The sequence below is a fragment of the Anabrus simplex genome, chromosome 2 (genome assembly GCF_040414725.1).
Source record: "Anabrus simplex isolate iqAnaSimp1 chromosome 2, ASM4041472v1, whole genome shotgun sequence".
NCBI classification, from domain to species: Eukaryota; Metazoa; Arthropoda; class Insecta; order Orthoptera; family Tettigoniidae; genus Anabrus; species Anabrus simplex.
Genome location: NC_090266.1, coordinates 482,183,314 through 482,205,482, shown reverse-complemented (window position 1 = coordinate 482,205,482; position 22,169 = coordinate 482,183,314). Strand labels below are relative to the sequence as shown.

The window sequence follows — 22,169 nt, the reverse complement described above, 5'->3', positions numbered from 1 at the left end:
AAAAACCTTACATAGAGCAGGCAGTATGGGAGGATCGAGACAGCGATGATTCTGAAATACCACAAAATATGCTACAGAATGAACATACTCTTATTCATAATGATCACCACGTGCGGCAACACAGCAGCAAAGACGTTGAGGCAAATCATCGATAGCTGCACGAATTGTGTCTATTGGAATTTTATTGACAGCTGATGTGATTGATTTTTTTAACATCTCAATACTGCAGTGCCGTTTTCAATATGCTACCGCCTCGAGGTCTGGACTTCCACTAGGCCAGTCAGCAGCAGCGATGAACCGTGGGACATTGGTTGCAAAACCACTGCGGTGTCTTTTTGCTTTGTGTGCAGGAGCGCTATCTTCCTAAAATATCCATGATTTCCCTTCTTCAAACAGCTTCGAACTGATGTGTGGTATCACGCTTTCCAGTATTGTCTGGAAGACAGCTGCATAAGTCTTTACTCCTGCAAAAAAGGACCTCTGATGCTCCCCACCAGGAAACCGCCCACCATACCACGACAGAAGTAGGGTGATGGCCGCGTTGCACATATGGAACTTCCTCTCTGGCTTTCTTGGAACACCGTGCGTACACATGATCGTTTTGCTTTTTAAACAATGAATATTTTTTCATCTGTGAATAGGATGTCACGATACTGGCTCTCCCCATACACTGTTAACAAAGCCTGGGATCGAACCCAGCATATCTACATTAATTTTTCTGCTACTAAATGCCGTGTGTATCTTTTATGTGCACCAACACATAAACCATCTTTAAAAATATGTGACATAGTTTGTGGAGATATTTCACAAGAAAAAATTGTTTTTGTATGCAAAGGATTGCATCAAATCCTTGCATGAACAGCATTCGCAACTTCTTTTCAGTGTACACACCTAGGATTGCTCAATCTGACGTGATTAACAGTTGCACCTGTTTGTTTAAACTGTGCTGTTGTCTGAAACACAAATTGTTCATAAATACAGAGATTTCAGTGTTAGAAAAAATTTCCTTAGCTTCCTTTCTGCAACGAAATAACGCCAATACAATTATACGATTCTCATACAATCCTCACTCCATCTTTCACTGCTGACTTCTGTTGGCATACTGCAAGCCAGTTTACTGGTGGAGTTGTGAAAGGTGACCTTGTGGATGACGACATACAGCATTGCCACGCTTCTTCATTCAAAATTACCTTACTACAGCGCGTTAAGATTTTACAGACAGAACTTATGGCAGTACTGTGTATAATCTTAGCGTTCTTGTCTTGTCCATACTGTTATGAATATATGTTCCCCATCACATATTCAAGCCTGCCCCGTGGTGTTGGGGTAGCGTGCCTGCCTCTTACCCGGAGGCCCCGGGTTCGATTCCTGGCCAGGTCAGGGATTTTTACCTGGACCTGAGGGCTGGTTCGAGGTCCACCCTATGTGAATACGAGGTTTGTCCGGAAAATACGTATAAATCCGTTGGGGTGACGTATCACGTATCGTGGAGGCGCCGCCAGGTGGCACTGCTGTTGTCGCCAATCTTCTCAACGCTCAGTTCGAGTCGGAGAGCTCTGCGTGTCAGTAGCAGTGTGTGGCTGCTTGTTGAAAGTTACCCGTTTTCACCTGCCGTCGGTATGGAGCTCTCTCTGATTGAGGAACAGTGCATCAACATCAAGTCTCAGAGCTCGTGTGGCCCGAGTTCGACCGGATTTGGCACAAGGGGGCAGGTGGATCCTTCATCACGACAATGCGCCCGCTCACACGTCGCTCTTTGTGCATGAGTTTTTGGCCCGAAGCTCAATCACCGTGACAGACCACCCGCCTTATTCACCCGATTTAGCCCCTTGTGACTTCTTCCTGTTCCCAAAATGCAAAATGGTGCTTCGGGGGCGGCACTTGAGTGATGTGGAAGCCATCAAGGGAGAAATGACACGGCAACTGAACAGCATCACAACTGAAGACTTTCAACAATGTTATCAACAGTGGAAACGGCGTTGGCAGAAGTGCATCTTGTCTCAGGGAGAGTACTTTGAAGGAGACCATATTATAATACCTGAATAATTGTCAAATAAAGTTATTATTCAACTTTTATACGTATTTTCCGGACAAGCCTCGTAGAATTGAGGAGCTATCTGACGGTGAAATAGCGGCCCCGGTTTGGATAGCCAAGAATAACGGCCGAGAGGATTCGTCGTGCTGACCACATAACACCTTATAATCTGCAGGCCTTCGGGCTGAGCAGCGGTCGCTTAGTAGGCCAAGGCCCTTCAAGGGCTGTGGTGCCATGGGGTTTGGTTTCTTTATCACATATCCAAGGTATAATTTAAGTAAGGAATAATTTTATTTGCCGTGGACTGACCATGTCTGAGATCTGCTGAGCAACTAGAGACATTACCAATGTGGTCCTTATACGGGGACAGAGTAATGGAAATTGAATAAACAAGTATACAAACATAAATATCACTAATAGCATGGTAGGAGGGAGGATAAGAACTCCCAAAAGGATACAGTATACACTACAGGCTAGTGTGAACAAAAAAAGAAAAAAAGAGGAAAAACAAGGATAAACTCTGCATCATCTATGAAAATGGCAGTGTATGAAGATGTGGAGTTTGTCCTTGCCTTTCTTTTTTTTTGCTCCCTCTGCTCAAAGTACCCTATCATATTAATCGTTTTGTCTATTCATATCCTACTTCTTCCTTGTAATTATTTTTCATTATAGGCCTTCATCTTCTAATTTGGCACATGTTTAGAATCAAGCTGTTATATTATTGTCAGCAATATTATTATTTATTTCAAGGCTTCCTCAGCACATGATGCAGAAATATAACTTGCTATAATGCACAGGAGCATCAATGGACCAGAAACTTAATTCAATTTTGCAAATGCATTAGAATAATATCTGTGTCGTGGGAAGTATTCCCTGGCCCCTGTATTTTATTCAGCCTGGCCAGGCTCTAATGTTATGTGTAACTTTATATTTGAAGCTGTTTTCTTGTTCATGTATTCAATTCTAGCCTGCCTTCTTTCCCTTAATAAAGTATTGTTCTTTGATTATTAAGTATGGCTCCAGAGTAAGCGGATCTCTCCCACTATGGAGTGCTTCCCCTCTAAATTCATCCCCCTTCTCGTACCTCCATGTCCTTGGGCCACTTCCCCTACCCCTCTCAGGGGATCCTATCGTTGGTCATTCACCTGGCACGTGACCTCCTCTTGCGGCAAGGTGACGGCTGACCGAACTATGAGAGTACACTCTGCTTCTCATGCTTGAAGGCGACACTCTACTGTCTGGTCCCGTGTGTACGTCGAACTGGGTTCCACTGACATGGAGGTAAGAGTTGAAATTACTGGAGTCCCCCAATATCTCATTAAGTAAGAAAGGGTATGAGGTGGTTGGATCTTTGTTTAAATGAAAGTCAAGGCGTTAGGTTTGCACAAAATTCATTTGTAACTGTCTTTGTAAAGGTCTAGTTCATGCGATTATATAGAGCTAATGCTCCCTATTTTTTGTACTGTATTTTACTCCTGCCATGGCAGTTTGTTTGAGGAGGCATGTTGTACCCCTTGTATGGGGATATTTAAATTGTAAGGCTGACTGTGAATTGTAAAGCCACCGGTAATGGTATTTGAGTTTACTTATGATGAAGTGGCAAGGTCCTATGCACCCTCGTGTAATGCCAAGTAAGGTGTGTATTAGGTTGCATCTGTTGGAAACTAGATCAGTTTCTTGCTGTATTAAGAGCTATTGTTAATATAATGGTTCTGTTATTTAGTTTACTGTTATAATATTCTACTGGAATTCCTTTAAAAGTAGTATGGATATTGTGCCACAATTAGCAAGCATAGCAAAGGAGAAGGAAGTTAGTTATAGTTATAGTTATTAGAAGTTCGTGATTACCTAGACTGTAGTACTTTACTAGATCGTCAGCCACATTATTTTCTTGATTTATCTGGTGGTAATTGGCAATTATATGAAGTGGAGTACTCTCCCCGTTAGCTGTATTTTTTAATCACCTGGGCTGGTTCCCTAGGTTGTTCGGTGCATCATTTGTAAACTATGTATAAGAATGTTCTTATTACAGTGAAACTCGGTTAAGAAGTTCCCGCATAAGAAGTTTTCCCGCCTAAGAAGTGTGATATTCTTGGTCCCTTGATCAGTTGCATTAACATATATGTATATTTTTCCCGTTTAAAGTGTCCTGTTGTAAATATATTTCCCACTTAAACAGTTCAGATTTTAGAGCCCCTTGAGGTAGAAAACGTCTGCTCAAAGCAGCCCATGCTTAGAACCCTCCAGTCTTCGCGCAAGTAACACCCTGTGTTAGACCGTTCGCGCGCGCTCGCGGTGTGTGTCTGGTGTCACGGAACATGTGCAGGCCTGCCAAGGCCATATGACGTCACGCTATGACAACACGGACAGCAGATGCTCACTCTCACCTTGTGGAATCGAATCGAACCCATCAGTTAAAATTTAAATAATTGATAAAGAGATTCAACTTATTCAATACAAAAGAATAAGAAATGTAGTGAATTACATTCCCATTTAATAATAGGTAGAAATGGTACCGGTTTCGACCTTAGTCCAGGTCATCATCAGCCGATTAAGACGAAAAACAACACATAGGATCAGTAGAAGAGGCGATATAAAAATGAAATGGGGGTAGACACTGTAAAACTTAGAAGAAGTAAAATGCAAATCACTCAAAAGAAAACAGTGCGCAATTCTCTGTGCAGCAGCATAGCACACGCAGCGCTAGGCAAAGTCCCACAATGTTTACGAATAGCGGAGAACGGTTAAATGAGCCAGTTTTTAAATACTGTCAGGCATAAAGTCACATCACAATCGAATACGTATGAAGATCCATAATCGTGCAGGAGTTGAAGATGAGTAGATCCATTGAAGCAACTTGCCAGCTCCTGGTGATCAGCGCGACACATTCAATATCAGGCACTGTGGTTTCAAATGCCAAAGTAAAATGGAGAATAGCTTGACGATCCAGTCATTTTTCTCGGTCGCGGGAAAGTAAGTATATAGATAAATATAATACAATTCAATATAATTGAATAAGTAATTATGCTCCTATAGAATTCTTAGAACAGTTGACGTGAAAAAATAATTGTGAAGAGAAAAAAATATAGTAAAAAGCGCAACACCGGAACAAATGAAAACGTATATGCACAGCGTGCAATTTTTTAAAACGTCGAAATTTCCACTCCACCGTTCCATCTAGCGGAATAGAATCGAACGGGATTCTACGTGGGAAACGTAAAGTACGCAATGGATGATTTGATGAAACTTTAATGCAGTAATTTGCGGGCCGCGACAGGGTGAAATCATTAATCGGGGTGGCCTAAATATTAATTAAAAACCGTAAAGTGTATTTGTCCACAACATTACTGTTAACCTACCACAAAATTGATTATTCTAACCTGTTTGATTTTTCATTCCCTTGCTTATTTCCTTCCAGGCATTCTGTCTTACGTTGTTGCAATAATACTTTTGGGCCTAGCCGTAGAGGAAATTACATTTTTGAACTAAACTGATAAGATTTTCCATGTCCATTATTAGTGAGGTGAATAAAAACAACTTCCCGACTCTATGCGGGAAACAGCCGATTTGCCAGCAGCCAGCTGATACACATGCCGCCAAACAGCCGGCCGAAAGATCCCAATCGTTTACGAAGTTGAACGAATGTTGGTAGCCAACTGGGTGTTGGTGGGAGGCACACAGAGACATTGCAATACCCCGTGTTGGCATAAAATTGAAAGTTATTTTTAATTTTATCTTTATACGAGCTAAACGTATTATCGTGTCACTCGTAATTATTACATCGCATTATTAGAACGTAGCACAAGGATGAGGAGACATGAATAAAATTCTCGCAGGGAAAGAAACTGGAAGATAGGAAACTTAAAAGGGTCCACCTTTTCAATACAAATAAATGTTATAGTTTATTTACAATATATATTTACTGTTTACGTTTAGATGTGCTAGTGCTGCTACTACGCCTTTATCACTTTCACGTAATACCCCAGATACATTTCCATGCACCCATTTCTGCAACTTCGAACCTGTGTTTCTTTTCTTCATTACCTGTAGCATGAAGAGGATTGAAGCGGGAAAATAAACTCAATACTGGCTTGGCCATGCGGTACTTTGAAACAGCCAGAAACTACGCCCGTTGCTGTGACGAGTAGGAATGCAGGGGCGATTTAGACCTATGTTCTAAGAATCTCTAAGAATAAGTTACTAGATTTCCCATTTGCTGCCGTTATCCTTGAAGCAGGTGTCAGGGTTGTGAGGAAGATAGAAAGCACATGCTAAAAAACTGTAGTACACGTCTTGCCTTTGCGTCTTGTAAGCCTAAGCTACGGATTGCCAAGCATAATGTAGCGTCGTAATTAGTATGAATAGGAGTCGGTGAAGTTAGTTGTACTTGTAATATCAACGTACAAACTTTTAAAGTGAAAATGAGCAGAACTCAGAGGAAAGAGATCAAGCGAAAGGCACTAACAATAAAAGACAAAGTGGAGATTATAAGGAAAGTGGAGTCATCTACACTTTCCCGTGTTGCTTTGGCAAAGGAGCTGGGGATGCCGCCGTCTACTATGAACGGTATTATAGCGAAGAAAGAAGAGATCTCTGCTTCTGCAGGGAATACTTCAGCAAATTGTAAGGAAGTTAAATCTGAAAAGTACGATGAAATAGAACAAGCTCTGCTAATATGGTTTAAACATACCTTTCAGTGGGACTATTGTGCAGGAGAAAGCCGCATGCAAATTAAGGGTACCTTTTACCGCGTCAAACGGGTGGCTGGACCGCTTTAAAATTCGAGCCGCCGGGCTGAGTGGCTCAGACGGTTGAGGCGCTGGCCTTCTGACCCCAACTTGGCAGGTTCGATCCTGGCTCAGTCCGGTGGTATTTGAAGGTGCTCAAATACGTCAGCCTCATGTCGGTAGATTTACTGGCACGTAAAAGAACTCCTGAGGGACAAAATTCCGGCACCTCGGCGTCTCCGAAAACCGTAAAAGCATAGTTAGTGGGACGTAAAGCAAATAACATTATTATTAAAAAATCAAGCCAGCATCGCTTACAAAACAGTGTTGCGAAGCAGAGACTGTAAGTGCGGAGGAAAGGGAAGTGTGGAAGGACATGGTTCTGCCTGCTAAAATAATCAAACCTTGCAACGTTTTTATATAACTTAATATGTTCCCTTCTCTTATCAAATATATTAATAACACGATATGTTCAATTATTTTACTTTATCTCTAAAATATTGTCATGATAATCGAATTTTTATATTGTGGCTTTCTGTTAGCAGCTCTTATATATAGGCCTATTTCGGTATTGTTCACAAACAAGGAAATCTGTTGGCTGTGTGTTTCACATGTATTTCAAAGTACAGAATAAGTTTTTGGGCATTACCCTTTTAAGAAGTTTGTTTTTTGCAGTCCCTTGTAAAACTTCTGTTTTTTTTTTTTTTTTTGCTATTTGTTTTACGTCGCACCGACACAGATAGGTCTTACGGCGACGATGGGATAGGAAACGCCTAGGAATTGGAAGGGAGCGGCCGTGGCCTTAATTAAGGTACAGCCCCAGCATTTGCCTGGAGTGAAAATGGGAAACCACGGAAAACCATCTTCAGGGCTGCCGACAGTGGGGCTCGAACCCACTATCTCCCGATTACTGGATACTGGCCGCACTTAAGCGACTGCAGCTATCGAGCTCGGTGTAAAACTTCTTAACAGAGTTTCACTGTATATATTGGATAAAGAGTTATGTCAGATAGAACCTATGATTAAGGTTCGAAGTAATGCTGTTATAGAAACAAAGCAAATTTAAACTATTTATATAATAAAGTTTTGGCACTATGATTCGAGTGCTTATCTGTCCAGCCCCATAGGCCCACCACTTCCTTCTCGTTCGCTATGCTGCGGCACAATATCCAAACTAACTTTAAAAATGAATTCCAGTAGAATATTATAACAGCAAACTAAATAACAGAACTATTATATTAACACAGTAACTACAGAAGAAGAAGAAGAAGAATATTAATGGTATCAATACAAAACAAAAAGTATCTTCCTGAACCATTTTCCAATTGAGTAGATACCATGAAGTGTTTCAACTATTAGTGAATATGATCAAACATGTCTAAAATATTTTTAGTCATGAAACTAGACAGAGTAAATGATAGGAACATCTCTTCTAGAGAAATGAAGATCCCTCCTCTGTACATAAGCAGTCACAGGTGTAGGGCCTGATGAAGCAAGGACCACCAAAGGCCCTAGATATTTAAAAATTGCTGCAGTCAGTTTAGCATCATCTCTCTATATTCATAGACTGGGACCAGTCAACGATAAACGGGTAAATTGGATAGCTATGGAGATTGTTGTTGTTATGTGCTTTACGTCTCATCGACACAGATAGGTCTTATCGCGACGATGGGACAGGGAAGGGCTAGGAGTGGGAAGGAAGCGGCCGTGGCCTTAATTAAGGCACAGCCCCAGCATTTGCCTGGTGTGAAAATGGGAAACCACGGAAAACCATCTTCAGGGCTGCCGACAGTGGGGTTCGAACCCACGATCTCCCGAATACTGGATACTGGCCGCAATTAAGCGACTGCAGCTATCGAGCTCGGTAAATGGAGATTGAGAATTAATGGTATCCACATAGGAAATAGGCACTTCTAAGAATGTAATGACTCCCATTGAAGATGTAAGCAGGAAGAAGCATATGGTAGTGATGGAGGAAGATAGCATATTTAAACACAAAATGATTAAGTATGGTAACAAACAGTATTTAATAATCTAAAATGTCAGATCATAAGATTAAAAGTGTAGTAAAATAAAAACAGCAGAATATGCAAGGTAAAATTTGAAGTGTCACACCTGAACAGCTCAATAGCTCCAGTTAAGAAATAAAGACAAGAGGAGCAATACATTCTTACAAAGTCATACTCAGTGTAAGTTTAAGCGATTGCACATGCACACACATATGTATAATATATTTCCTGATGCAAACAAAACAGAATCCCAGCCTTGATGATAAATATCAGGGACACTTAATTATTTCCTTGATTTTATCCAACAGTTTGCATAATTTATTTACAATGAAGTGACTTTGTACTTCTTCAAAACACCCCTGTATGGACTCAGCAAAAATGTTCCTGCAGTAGTGAAGTGTTTTAAGGCTTGAAGAGAATCTTGCAAATATCATACCGGATAATCTGAATGTTTTAGTCAAGAATGATAAGAAAGCAAATAATCTGACCATAGAAAATCTTATTTATTACTTTTATACTGGAGAATTATGTACCTAATTCAGTTTTCTTACAAAATATGTATAGTACATTTATGAACCTGCATTAAAATGGTTAGCATTTTAATCAAGATTACTGTTCAATTTCTTATTAGCACAGGTAGCAATAGAAACTGATGAACACACTGAAATGCCATGCTATACCTTGATTAAATTGACTACAGCATGACATGCATATATTGACTGCAAGATATAATAAAATTAAGGGATTCAAATACATAAGTAATAAATAATGTACTTTCCTTTATATTGAAAAAACAACCATGGACAGCACAGTCATCCCACCAGTTCTAAAGATTCATAGTAATAGAGACTATTCATGCCAAAGTTACAAGTACAATGGATACCAACTATTTTCCATGTAAGTATAATATTGCAGTCCACAAAACATACAGGAAGCTCTTATGAACACAGGACCAAAGTTACTTCATAAGTTTCTTCTAACATTTTCCCCTTCCTCTTCACCCAAATAAAATAACATCTGCATAACCAGGCCTATTGATGCAACCAACTGGTATGATCTTCTTTCATATATATTGTATTTGCTAGTAAGAATGCATGAAAATGAATGGTGTAACTTAAGATTTTGATTAATCTCATTGATTTAAAACCATCTATTGCTCCTCTTCTTTTTTTTTTAAGTTTTCAATAACATCATAGGTAAATTCAAAGAGTAGTATTTCCATTATAGACTATTTTAGACTACATTGTGAAATTTCAGTACTTCAGTACTGCTATGCAGAGACTGTGTAATCCATATCAATATATGAAATCCAATGAATAAGAGTACAAGATATAAGAAAAAAGGTGAGCAAGTGGCAGTAAAGAAGAAAACAGAGAGAAGAGGCTGCAATGAGAAGTTCAGGTCTTACATTTTTTAATCTTGTATCTGACAACAAAGCAGAATAACTTACCTTCACTTAAGATCCGAATGCACAAGGCTCAGTGCAATTACGCACACAGGGCTCATTTTCACCCCATATAAGTATTCACAGGAGAATATGTAGGTATCTTAATCATGGTTTGGCAATCTCTATCACTCACACAGATAATAATAATTTGAAAATTGATGAAATGAGCTTTAATGAGTGATGACAACATTTTCCATTATCAATGGGCATGTTTCTACTGAGGTATCTGAGGAGAAGAAAAATCAGGAATCCTATGATAAACTAGAACAGACATACAAAAAAATGCCATTCTTCTTCTTCTGTCTCTTCCTGTCTCTTTAAAGAAGGTTGGCAATTATTATGGCACATGCATTTCTGTCCTGAGTTGTTCTAATAAGCTGCTGTAGATTCAGACCTGTCCACTGCAGTATAACAGAAAAAGAAGAAAACTTCCTCCTGCCTTTTCCTCTCATTATGTGATTCAAGTGACTACATCACAAAATACAATCATTCACAGCACTGCTCTCCATACAAGTATATACATGAAGCTTTATGGTTATCTCCCGATAATTATACAAGTAAGCCAACATGCACTGTAACCAATACCTAGTTATAGTAACAAAATTATTTCACATTTCCAATGCCCAAACAGAGAGATGAATAACAATACTGAAACTGAAAAGAAAGGAGAAAGAAACAAATATGTTAACAGAACTCAAGAGACTCTTCTTCAGCTGCTTTGAGAGGTAGATGATTATATTTCTTCTTATTTCCTTCTTCTTATCATTTCTGATATACTATTACTACCACTACCACCACCACCACCACCACCACCACCACCACTACCACCACCACCACCACATTCCCCCCACCATCTGGTGGGGTCCCAGGTGCAAACTGAGTCGCACATGTCGTTCTATGGCCGGATGTCTTTCTTGATGCCAACCCTTTATGGAGGGATATATTCACTAATGCATGCTTCTGTGCTGGTTGCCAAGCATGATGTGTCATGTATGAATGAAGAGATGTGTATTAAGACTAACAAAAAAAAACCCAGTCCCCCAACTAGATGAATGAACCAAACAAGGTTAAAATCCCCAACCAAGCTGAGAACTGATCTTGGGACCCTCTGAACTGAAGGCCTCACTGCTGACTGTTCATTATCTCTGATAAAAAATATAAAAATCAAAACTTCTGAGTAAAAGCCCAAAATGTTTATGACCTTAACAAACAATAGTACTACCAAACTGTGCAGAGATCCGATATAAAGTACAACCCTAACCCGAACCCCGCAAATCCAAATTTCTGAAAAATTTGAACAGAATTCGTGAGGGAGGAAAAAGGTTAAAATTTCACATGCAATGTAAGAAAAAGGATTTAATTGTAATCATCATCATCGTCATCATCATCATCATCATCATTGTCCCACTCCAGTCGCCCGGGTGTGGTTAACAAGCCTCCTCCACTCCTTTCTGTCCTTCCACTTATCCTGCTCCATTACTTCCGCCACATCCAATCCAGCTTCTTTAATGTCCTTCCAAATCTGATCCCTCCACCTTCTTCTCTTTCCCTTAACTTCTCTTTCTAATTCCCTTCTTGCTACCCATTCCTTTCCCATTCTTTTTACATATCCGAACCATCTCAGTCTTGCTTTCTGTATGTTCTGTACTAAGGTTCTATATTTAGCGCTTCTCTGATTTTAATATTTTGGATTCTATCTCTTCCTGTCTTTTTAACCAATGTTCTTAAAAATTTCACTTCAACTGCTTGGATCTTACTATCTTGTCTCTTATTAGTTACCAGTGTTTCTAGTCCATATGTAACAACTGGTATGAAATACCGTTTACATAGTGTTAATTTCGTTCTCTTGGGTACTTTGTCATCCCATAAAAGCTCTCTGACTTGATGATAAAATGTTGTACCTTTACTTAGTCTGTTATTAATTTCAGTGTTGATTTCGTAACTTCCATTAATAATGCTACCTAGATATGTAAACTGCTCTACATTCTCTAACCGTTCTCCGTCTACGTTCACTTGGGCTTCTCTTTCTCTCTTTTCCACAGTGCATGGCTGTGTCCCGAGTGTAAACAAACTGATAGTGAGGCAGAACAACAAGAAAGAGAGACTTACGAAACTATAATTAAGATTTTAGGAGTGCTACAAGAAGACTTATGTGCTCTGAAACATGAAAATGAAAGCTTAAAGGACAGAATAAAGAAACTGGAAGATAAAGAAGACATTGGAGAAGAAAGATCGCCGTGGACGGAAGTGACGCGTAGCCATTTTAGGCCTAATGTTAAACAAATGGGAGAAACTACGTACAACTTAAAACCGGGAAAAAACTCTTTGCAGTGCCAAAATAGATTGCCGTTATTGCAACAAGTTCCAGAAGAAGACACACCAAGTTTTCCAAATAATTTTAAATCCAGTGGAGGTAACCTACAGAAGAAGAAAACCAGCCGAAAGTCAAGATCACCAAAAATTCATCTCTACGCAGACAGTCAAGGGCGGGGTATGGCAGAAGGCATCAAGGGTGAGCTGCAGAATCCAGAAACTGAGGTTTTAGGACTAATAAAACCAGGTGCCAAAACTGAAGACGTCCTTTCAAGTTGTGATCCTGTGTTAGAGAAGGACAATTAAGTGGTGATTGTGAGTGGTACAAATGACATTGCTGCAAATGAAGGTGAGGAACTAATTACGACCCTCAGAGGTAAGATTTCCAAACTACCTGACTCAAAAGTAATTGTAGTTAATGTGCCACCCAGTTATGACCTTTTAGAGGACTCGTGTGTGAACAAAGCTATACATGATGTAAATATAAAAATCAAGAGATTATGTAAGAGTTTTAGAAATGTTTATGTAGTAGATACTTTAGCTCTTGGCAGGAAAATGTTCACTAGGCATGGGTTACAACATCTGAATGGTAATGGAAAAGCAACTCTCTGTAGACAAATTGCTACAATTATCAACAGAGTGCAAACTAATCTGTACTTAAGAAAACCCATACCACTAAACTGGCACATACAGGGAAACTTGCCAGAAAACCCAGATCCTTAAATCAAGATCTATGTACAAGGATCTGGGTTCCAGGGAAGTTCTCAACTCATGAGTCAAATGTTACCCAATTGCAACAGTCAAGTTTTAGGGAGGAAAGGGGTCTGAGATTGCTCTTGGTAAACTGTCAGAGTGTAGTAAATAAACAATTAAAATTTGGTACATTGATGGAATCTTTTGAGATTGATGTGGTGATAGGAGTGGAATCGTGGTTGAGAGAAGGGGTGGGTAATACAGAAGTACTTCCAGAAGGGTATACAGTCTATCGTAGAGAAAGAGGAGATAAAATGGGAGGGGGGGTGGGGTGTTTATTCTGGTGAAGGAAACTTATTGTTCACATGAATGGTTTACTGATGAAAGGGATGAAATATTAGGGATAAAATTAGTTTGTGATAATATGAAGGAGGTGGGAATTATAGGAATATATAGGCCTGGAAGAGAGGAAAGAGACATGGAAATATTTGAGAAAATAATAGATTATACTCACAAAAACAATGATATGGTAATAATTGGGGGAGATCTAAACTTGCCTGAAGTTGAGTGGAATGGAGCTGCAAGTGAAGCCCATGAACAGAAACTGGCAAATAAGTTAATTTGGGAGGGAGGATTTACACAAGTAGTACAAGAACCGACTCGTCTCAATAACTTGCTAGATGTATTCTTGGTTAAACCATGGGAAATTGTTGATAAAACTGAGGTAATTGAAGGAATAGGTGACCATAAGGCTGTAATAATGGATGTAGGACTCGTACCAAAAAGGCTTAATAAGAGGGTCACACAAGACAAGAAATTATAGAGAAAAACTAAAGTTGATGAATTTGGGACTTACCTTAAATCACAATTCAGTTGTCGGATAAGTGAAGGGAATAATGTGGATACACTTTGGGCTAAATTTAAAGGAATCATTTGGGATGGAGGGAAGAGATTTGTACCTGTTAAGAAGGGTAAAATGACCTCAGACCCTGTTTATTATATAAGGGAAATAAGAAAATTAAAAAGAAAATGTAGAATAGTAAACAGGAAAATCAAAGAGGGTAGGGAGAATAGAGAAACTAGAAAACAGCTAATGAGGGAACTGAATAGAGTGAAAAAGGAAGCAAAAGGGAATTATATGAATGGCATACTTCAAGAGGGTAATGACCACAAAGGGAAATTAAAAAAGCTGCATTCATATATTACGAATCAAAAAGGAAAAGGTATCCAAATCCCTACAATGATGGAAGAAGGGGGTGAACACTATTTAACAGATACTGAGAAAGCAAATCTATTTAATAGGGAATTCAAAGATTCAGTAGAAGATTGTCAGGAGTTGGAAACCGTAACAGAAGATAGAGAGGGAGAGACTCATAGGGAAACAAAAAGCTTCTTATTCACAAATGAAGATATTTTCAGGGAAATCCAACTGCTTCAGCAAGGAAAAGCAGCAGGAAGTGATCAAATTACTGTGTGGCACAACTGTTGGGATTTCAGCAAGACATATCAGATCAGTTGGATTCAGAAGGCCAGTTAGATTGCATAGCCATAGATCTTTCCAAAGCCTTTGATAGAGTGGAACATGGAATATTAAAACAGAAATTGGAGGGAATAGGATTGGACATAAGGGTTATACGTTGGATAAGAACATTTCTAAATTCAAGGGTTCAGAAAATCAAAGTAGGAAATAATATATCACAGGAAGAGAAAGTTTGCAAAGGAATTGCACAGGGTAGTATAATCGGTCTGTTACGTTTCTTAATACAGTAGAGTCTCGCTCAACCGACCTTCGCTTATCCGGCATTCCGTGTTATCCGACACTGGTAGGCTTAATTTGAACTTTAGGTGGAGGCAATTTTGGGACACCCGGTGTGGAGAGTGCGACCGTGGGACAAGCACTGGCAGTCATGCGATAGGATTGTTCAGTGTAGTATTGGTTGGGCACGGATGTTATAGTTTTCATATCCTCTGTGAGTATGGCAAGTAAACAGAAGAAAGTGATTGCTTCTGTAGAAGACAAGTTGAGTGGGTTAAGAGACTGGACAAAGGAGAAACTCCTCAAAAAGTGCCTTAAGATTATGGTGTTGGACGTGTTACAGAGGGAGACTGGAAACATAAGAGGGAAGAAATTGAAAAGTGGGGCTCTACCAGAGCAACAAGTGATGCACTGAAAATTAAAAAACATGATAATAAATGTGAGGACGAAAAAGTAAGTGAAGCACTATTTCTTTGGTTCGCTCAACACCTGGAAAAGGGCTTGTCAATCTGGCCCCGTTCTGCAAGAAATGGGAGTGTATTTCCAGAAGGAGTTTAATGAAGGGGACCCTAATTTTACTGCCAGTGCTGGGTGGCTTGATCGCTGGAAAAAACGGTATGGCATTAGGCAGCTTAATATCTGCGGAGAAAAACTCTCAGCTAAATCGGATGAGGTTGTGAAATTTAAAAAGGAATTTCCAGAAATAATTCTTGCTGAAATATTAACCAGTGATCAAATTTTTAATTATGATGAGACTGGGCTGAATTTTAAGATGCTGCCATCAAGCCAAGACGTCTGCACGTGGCTACAACGTAGTAAGGAAAGAGTTACTGTTCTTGCCTGTAGTAATATTACTGGGAACTTAAAAGCAAAATTGCTTATGATTGGTAAAGCAAAGAAGTCTAGGGCATTTAAAAATATTTCCGTTAATGCTCTTCCAGTCCATTACATGAATCAGAAGGCTGCCTGGATGTCTGCTGACTTCTTAAAAGACTGTTCTTTACACAGCTTGCTCCAGATGTAGAAACATTTCTAGCTTCAAACAATCTCCCTAGAAAAGCCCTTCTTCTACCAGACAACGCTCCATCACACCCAAATGAAGAGCAACTTAGAAATGGTGCCATCAAAGTCATGATCCTCCCTCCTAACGTGATGTCATTATGCCGCCAATCGACCAAGGTGTAATGGAAACATTGAAGAGGAAATATCGGCGGAAACTCCTTTCATCCCTGATAGAGAAAATGGCAAGGACATGATAGAAAAGTTAAAGCAAAACAAGATGAAAGACGTGGCATACTGGATAGTGAAGTCTTGGGAAAAAGTTGCAACGGTGACATTAGAAAGTCTAGGAACATATTGTTGAGTGAGTTTGAACATCGAGAGGAGGTCGTACAAGAAGACGTGGAAAACATTGTCCCCTTACTGAATTGCATTCCTGACTGTGACGATGCTACGACTCAAGATGTGAGTAAGTAGTGTGCACAAGATCAGCTGTTTGAACTAACTGACCCTGATATTATTGTTTTTGTGAATGCTAACGACAATGAGGATGAAGAAGAAGAGAAGAAGAACGAGGCATTGCGGAACAAAAGGAGAAAACATGACTCACAGTGAAGGATTATCGTCGATGGCGGGATCTCGCAGCAAAAAAATGTGAATCGGCAGCCAAGCAGACATTATTGACAAGTTTCTTTTCGTAAGACATTTGGAATGTTTTTGTTCAGTACTGCATCTACTGTACAACTGAATTTATAGCTCAATAAATAGAGTACCGTAAAGCCTTCCCGTTTGTTTCAGTTCATTTTCAATGTTATTCTGTATTATCCGACATTTTCGGTAATCCGACGTACTCCAGGTCCTGTTTAGGTCGGATAATCGAGACTCTACTGTATACGCAAATGATTGTATGCAGATGACATAATTGTTTATAGGGAAATAAATAACATTGAGGATTGTTCAGAATTACAAAGGGACTTTGAGAGTATCCAACAATGGGTTGAAGAAAATAATATGAAGGTTAATGGAGGCAAATCAACTGTTACAATATTTACAAACAAGAGCTTATAAACTGAATTTGAATATACTTTGGATGAGGTAGTTATCCCAAAAGATGGCAAGTGCAAATACTTAGGTGTGAGATTTGAAAGTAAATTGCACTGCAAGGGTCATGTTGATGTCATTGTTGGGAAAGCATACAGATCATTACATGTCATAATGAGGCTACTTAAAGGATGCAACAAAGAATTAAAAGAAAAAAGTTACTTAAGTATGGTTCGTCCATTATTAAAATATGCAAACAGTGTTTGAGATCCTCACCAAGAATACCTAATAAAAGAACTAGATGGTGTGCAGAGGAAAGCAGCAAGATTTGTAACAGGGGATTTCAGGAGAAAGAGTAGTGTATCAGAAATGTTAAAGGAACTTGGGTGGGAAAATTTAAGTAAGAGAAGGGAGAAAACTAGACTGATAGGATTATATAGAGCCTATACAGGAGAAGAAGCATGGAGAGAAATCCGTGAGAGGCTTCAGTTGGAAAATAATTATATTGGCAGAACTGACCACAAGTACAAAATTAGAAGGAATTTTAGCAGAAGCGGTTGGGGTAAATTTTCATTCATTGGGAAGGGCGTGAAGGAGTGGAACAGTTTACCAGGGGTAGTGTTTGATCCTTTTCCAAAATCTGTACAGATATTCAAGAAGAGAATAAACAGCAACAGAGAAAATAAATGAAATGTTAGAGGGCATTCGACCAGTGCAGGTTATTGTAAATAAAAGAATGTGTGTGATTAAATTAATTCCGTCCCTGGTCTATGGAGTTTGGACAGCCCAAGTAGGGGACTGCCTGTAGGGGTGAAGTACAGTGGGGAGTTCGAGGGCCTTGGGACCGCTACGGTAGCTGCGAAGGCCCTTCAGGAACTCTGAAAAGTGGTGGCAAAAGGGGCTCTGGTTAAGACGCAGCAGGTCGTTATGCTACTTAGGTTCCAAAATGGGTAAAATATAAATATGTAAATAAATACAATGTTAATTTTAATCTTATACCAGTTGTATAGTATTATTAGAAGTAATTTCACATACTGTATATGAGTTGACTATGTTTGTAAGTACAGGAGATATTATAAGTAGAATTTTGTAAACAATATAAATTTATTAAAGATGATGTGTGTGTTTAATAGGGGCTGCCTGGTCGAGGCGGTAAAGGCGTGCTCAGTTCGCCCGGAAGGACGTGGGTTCGAATCCCCATCAGCAAGTCGTAAAAATTTAAGAAACGAGATTTCCACTTCCGGACGTGCATATGGCCCTGAGGTTCACTCAGCCTACAGCAAAAATGAGTACCAGGTTAATTCCTGGGGGCAAAGGCAGCCGGGTTTAGAGCTAACCACTCTACCCCATCACGTGCCGAGGTTAACAATGGTGGAAGCCTTTACCTTCCACTCCTTCAAGGGCTTCATGGCCTGTGTGGAGGTTACTTTGCTTTGCTTGCTTGTGTGTTTAATAGAAAAAATTATTAGCATAAATTGTATAAGATTGTATTCTAGGAAAATTTTCTTCGCCTCTTGTTAATTTAAAATTTAGTGCTTGACAATAATGTATTTTAGTGTATCATTTGCCACCAAGGTAGACACCTCATTTGCAAATAAAGAGATTTTGATTTTTGATTTTGACTACAGTTTTCTTTTTACTGATTACTATTCCAAACTCCTTCAGATTTTCATTCTAAATGTCCAGTCTCCTTTGTACTTCCTTTTCTCCCTTTCCCCAAATCATCACATCATCTGCAAATACCAAAGCATTCACTTCATCACTACTGATACTGTGTTTTACATGTTTTATGATTTCACCCATCAATATAATAAACAATAATGGCAGCAGTGCACTTCCTTGCTTGAGACCTTTTTTTGTATAAAATGTTTCAGAGTCTCCACTCCCCACTTGTACACTGCTTTTACTCTCATGATACAACATTTTTATCTTGTTAATTAATGATTTTGGTACATTCCTTTTAAGCTTTTTCCAAATCCAAAAATACGAAGATGATTTCCTTGTTCCGTTCCAGGTGTTTTTCCATTATTGTTCGCACTGTAAATATTGAGTCTATTGTTGATCTATTCGGTCTAAAGCCATATTGTTCCTCCTCTAAGTGTGTTTCTATTATATCACTCCGTCTTTTGTCTATGACTTTCTCCATTATTTTTAGCCCATGTGATAATAGGGTTATACCTCTATGATTTTCACATTTCTTATTTTTATTTTTGAACAATGGTAGTAATGTACTTAAAATTTATTACTTAAATAGCAGACTAGAATACAAATAAACTCACAGTACAGTACATTGTTAATTAAATCCTAGTATACTGGAGCTAATAGAAGTCAAGCTTTTAAAAAATCAAAATGGCAAGTACTATAAGCAATTCTGCACTGTGCATACAAAACATGTTTGTTGCATAAAGCATCATTACTGTATTTTACTGTATTTTGTAATGAATTGTTTCCTCTCAATTTAAGTAACATTCAACAAGAAAAATTGGTAATCTTCTTTTGGCGTAAACAACTAAAGCTCGTACGTAAGCATGTGACTGCAACTACTATAGCTGTGACTGTATAATTTACTGTATATACAGTATTACATGCTTTTTTCAAATAATCCTAACATTTCCAAATCTGAACAGACCACAGCCCCAATTAGTTTGGATTACCAGGGTTCTATTGTTTATCAAATGAATGCAAAATCTTTCAGATAATTCCTGGTGCATTATTTAAAGAAGAATAATAAGAAGAAGGAAGGATGTATTGTCGAACTAATGATGAATTCTACCAGCTGTTTACAGTCACTGACAATGTACGGCAGCCTTGAAGAGAATGCAGAAACTGGAAGAAGACTGCCAGCAATCAAGTTCATGGGAACAAACACTCCTGTGCCCACAATGTTCATCCTCTGCCTTTCTCATCTTGGAGAATCTGGTCCACAGTGTGGAACTTATAAAACTAGCGAAGCTGAGTACAGGCCCCATGCCCTCACCACATTATGATGTTCCTGCTGCCATACGTTCAAGTTCGAACACATGGAAACAAATTATTCATAAATCACAGTCCCAACATGTAGCAGTCACATGTCCTATAATATCAACAGCTACACTACGTATGATGAAAAGGCTGCCAGTTGGGGCAACCTTCAGCAGGTATTACTCATAATCCCATACTATACAAGGCAGGAAGAGCTCAATGTGAAAATGTGAATGAAAAGACAGATGGGTGGATCGATGGAAATACTCCGAGAGTGAAAAAAATAAACCCAGCCACCCTAAATAAAGACACATGAATAAAAAAAAAGGTAAAAAGTAGAAAGTAAGTTGCTTAGAGTAGTAATAATAATAATAATAATAATAATAATAATAATAATAATAATAATAATAATAATAATAATATCAATTTTCCAACTGATGCGTAGGAATGTTGTCTTTGAAATACCACATGTTCAGATATGCATGAATAACATTCTAACAGTAGTGTCAACTATGTCTGACATGGGTAATGATAGCTTAGTAACTCTGTCAATGATTTCTCACTTAGGTGGTCACAGTTTGATTCCCAGCCAATGTGTTGAAGATTTTTGTAATATGTTACGAAGTAATTTCCAATGTTGACTCAGTTAAATGTAACTTAAAAGCTTTTCAGTCTGTTGAAAACACAAGTCCAATATAAATATTATAACATACCTATAAATAAACACACTATTAAACAAAAAATGACATATCAAAAATTAAGTTTCCAGAAGGAAACCATAATTGAATTTCATTGATTGAAAATGTTAAAAACATGTAAGCTGTTTAGGCCTCTTCAATCGTGAAAGTATCAGCGTTTCATCCCAGTGTAGCAGTGGGTTCATCGTTCTGGTGAGGAACCGACAGGTTATAATAAATATCCATCTGCTATTGTTACAGATGCTCTGTAGGTTCTTGCGATACCTGGATGTCCATTTTTTAAATTTCCTTATTTGTTAAAGTTAATTGGAAATGATTAAAATGGAAATATTATATTGTTGGGCAAATTCCCTGATGGTGGTGAGTGACTTTGCCTACACAGATGCCTTTAAAATGTTGTTATACACCCTCAATGTTCATCCTCTGCCTTTCCCATCTTTGAGAATCTGGTCCACAGTGTGGAACTTCTAAAATCAGCAAAGCTGAGTTTAGATCCTATGCCCTCATCATATTATGACATGTTTCTGCTGCCATACATTCAGTTTTGAACTCATGGAAAAAAAATTATTTGTAAACCATAGTCCCAACAAGTAGTATAACATGCCCTACAACACCATCAGCTACACCACATAAGGTGAAAAGGATGCTTGTTAGGGCAACCTTCAGAAGGTATTACTTACAATTCCATACTATAAGAGGAAGGAAGGGTTCATTGTGGACAGAGTACACAAGACGAGTTTCCACAAAAATTAAGACAAATGTTATGACAAGGTACCAGTTTCTGCATCCTCTTATGTGTGGCTGTTCTGTATCATATAAGTTTTAACTACAACTGTAGTTTCTACAAAAGATATTTCACTCAATGCTGCTGAGCTGCTGTTTAGTGGGGAAGGACAGAAAATATGTGATCCATGAAAGCAAAGAGCATGTTACACATATTCTTCTTGCAACTATTCTCCTGGTGGAAGAGCATACATATTTCTGGTTTTTAAAAAACACACACAAAGAGAAAAGTGGAATGGAGATTATAAAAAAACATTGGAATGCTTTAATACAATTAGAATGAGAACTGAAATTAGGAAAGTAGGATAATATGAATTTACCTCAATAATATTATGCAGAACATTGGCTTGTATCACAGACATGTCAGCAGCAGTATTCTGGTAAAGACTAACCACCATACTCAATGCCTTCTCACCAAACGGTACATAATTCATTGTAATCCAATCAGTCTGCAAAAGAAAAAGGAATGAACGATAAAATGAATTAAAATATTTCCCAGATCATTCAGGAAGCCTATCTCGCTAGTCAGTTGGCTAATATTCTGAGGAGAATGAGCACCACAGACTTTCATTTTTTTATTTAAACAAGAGTTAACACCCATGTTTCACTCTTTGAGTATATCACAGGATATTTAGTAACAAGAGTGCATATGAAAGATGTAGTCAATTACAGTTGTTAAGTTTCTCTGATATTCCTCTTTGACTTAA

General features: G+C 38.6%; 1 protein-coding gene across 2 annotated transcripts in view; it reads right to left on the bottom strand.

The window, feature by feature from the left end:
• The window catches only part of mon2 (Mon2 homolog, regulator of endosome-to-Golgi trafficking), a 583,018-nt gene that overhangs the window by 155,430 nt on the left and 405,419 nt on the right, over nucleotides 1-22,169 (bottom strand). For both annotated transcript variants that reach the window (XM_067140860.2, XM_067140862.2), the window contains one exon: nucleotides 21,783-21,911. In XM_067140860.2, coding sequence (XP_066996961.1) covers nucleotides 21,783-21,911 — 129 coding nt within the window. The remainder of the gene's footprint in view (nucleotides 1-21,782; nucleotides 21,912-22,169) is intronic.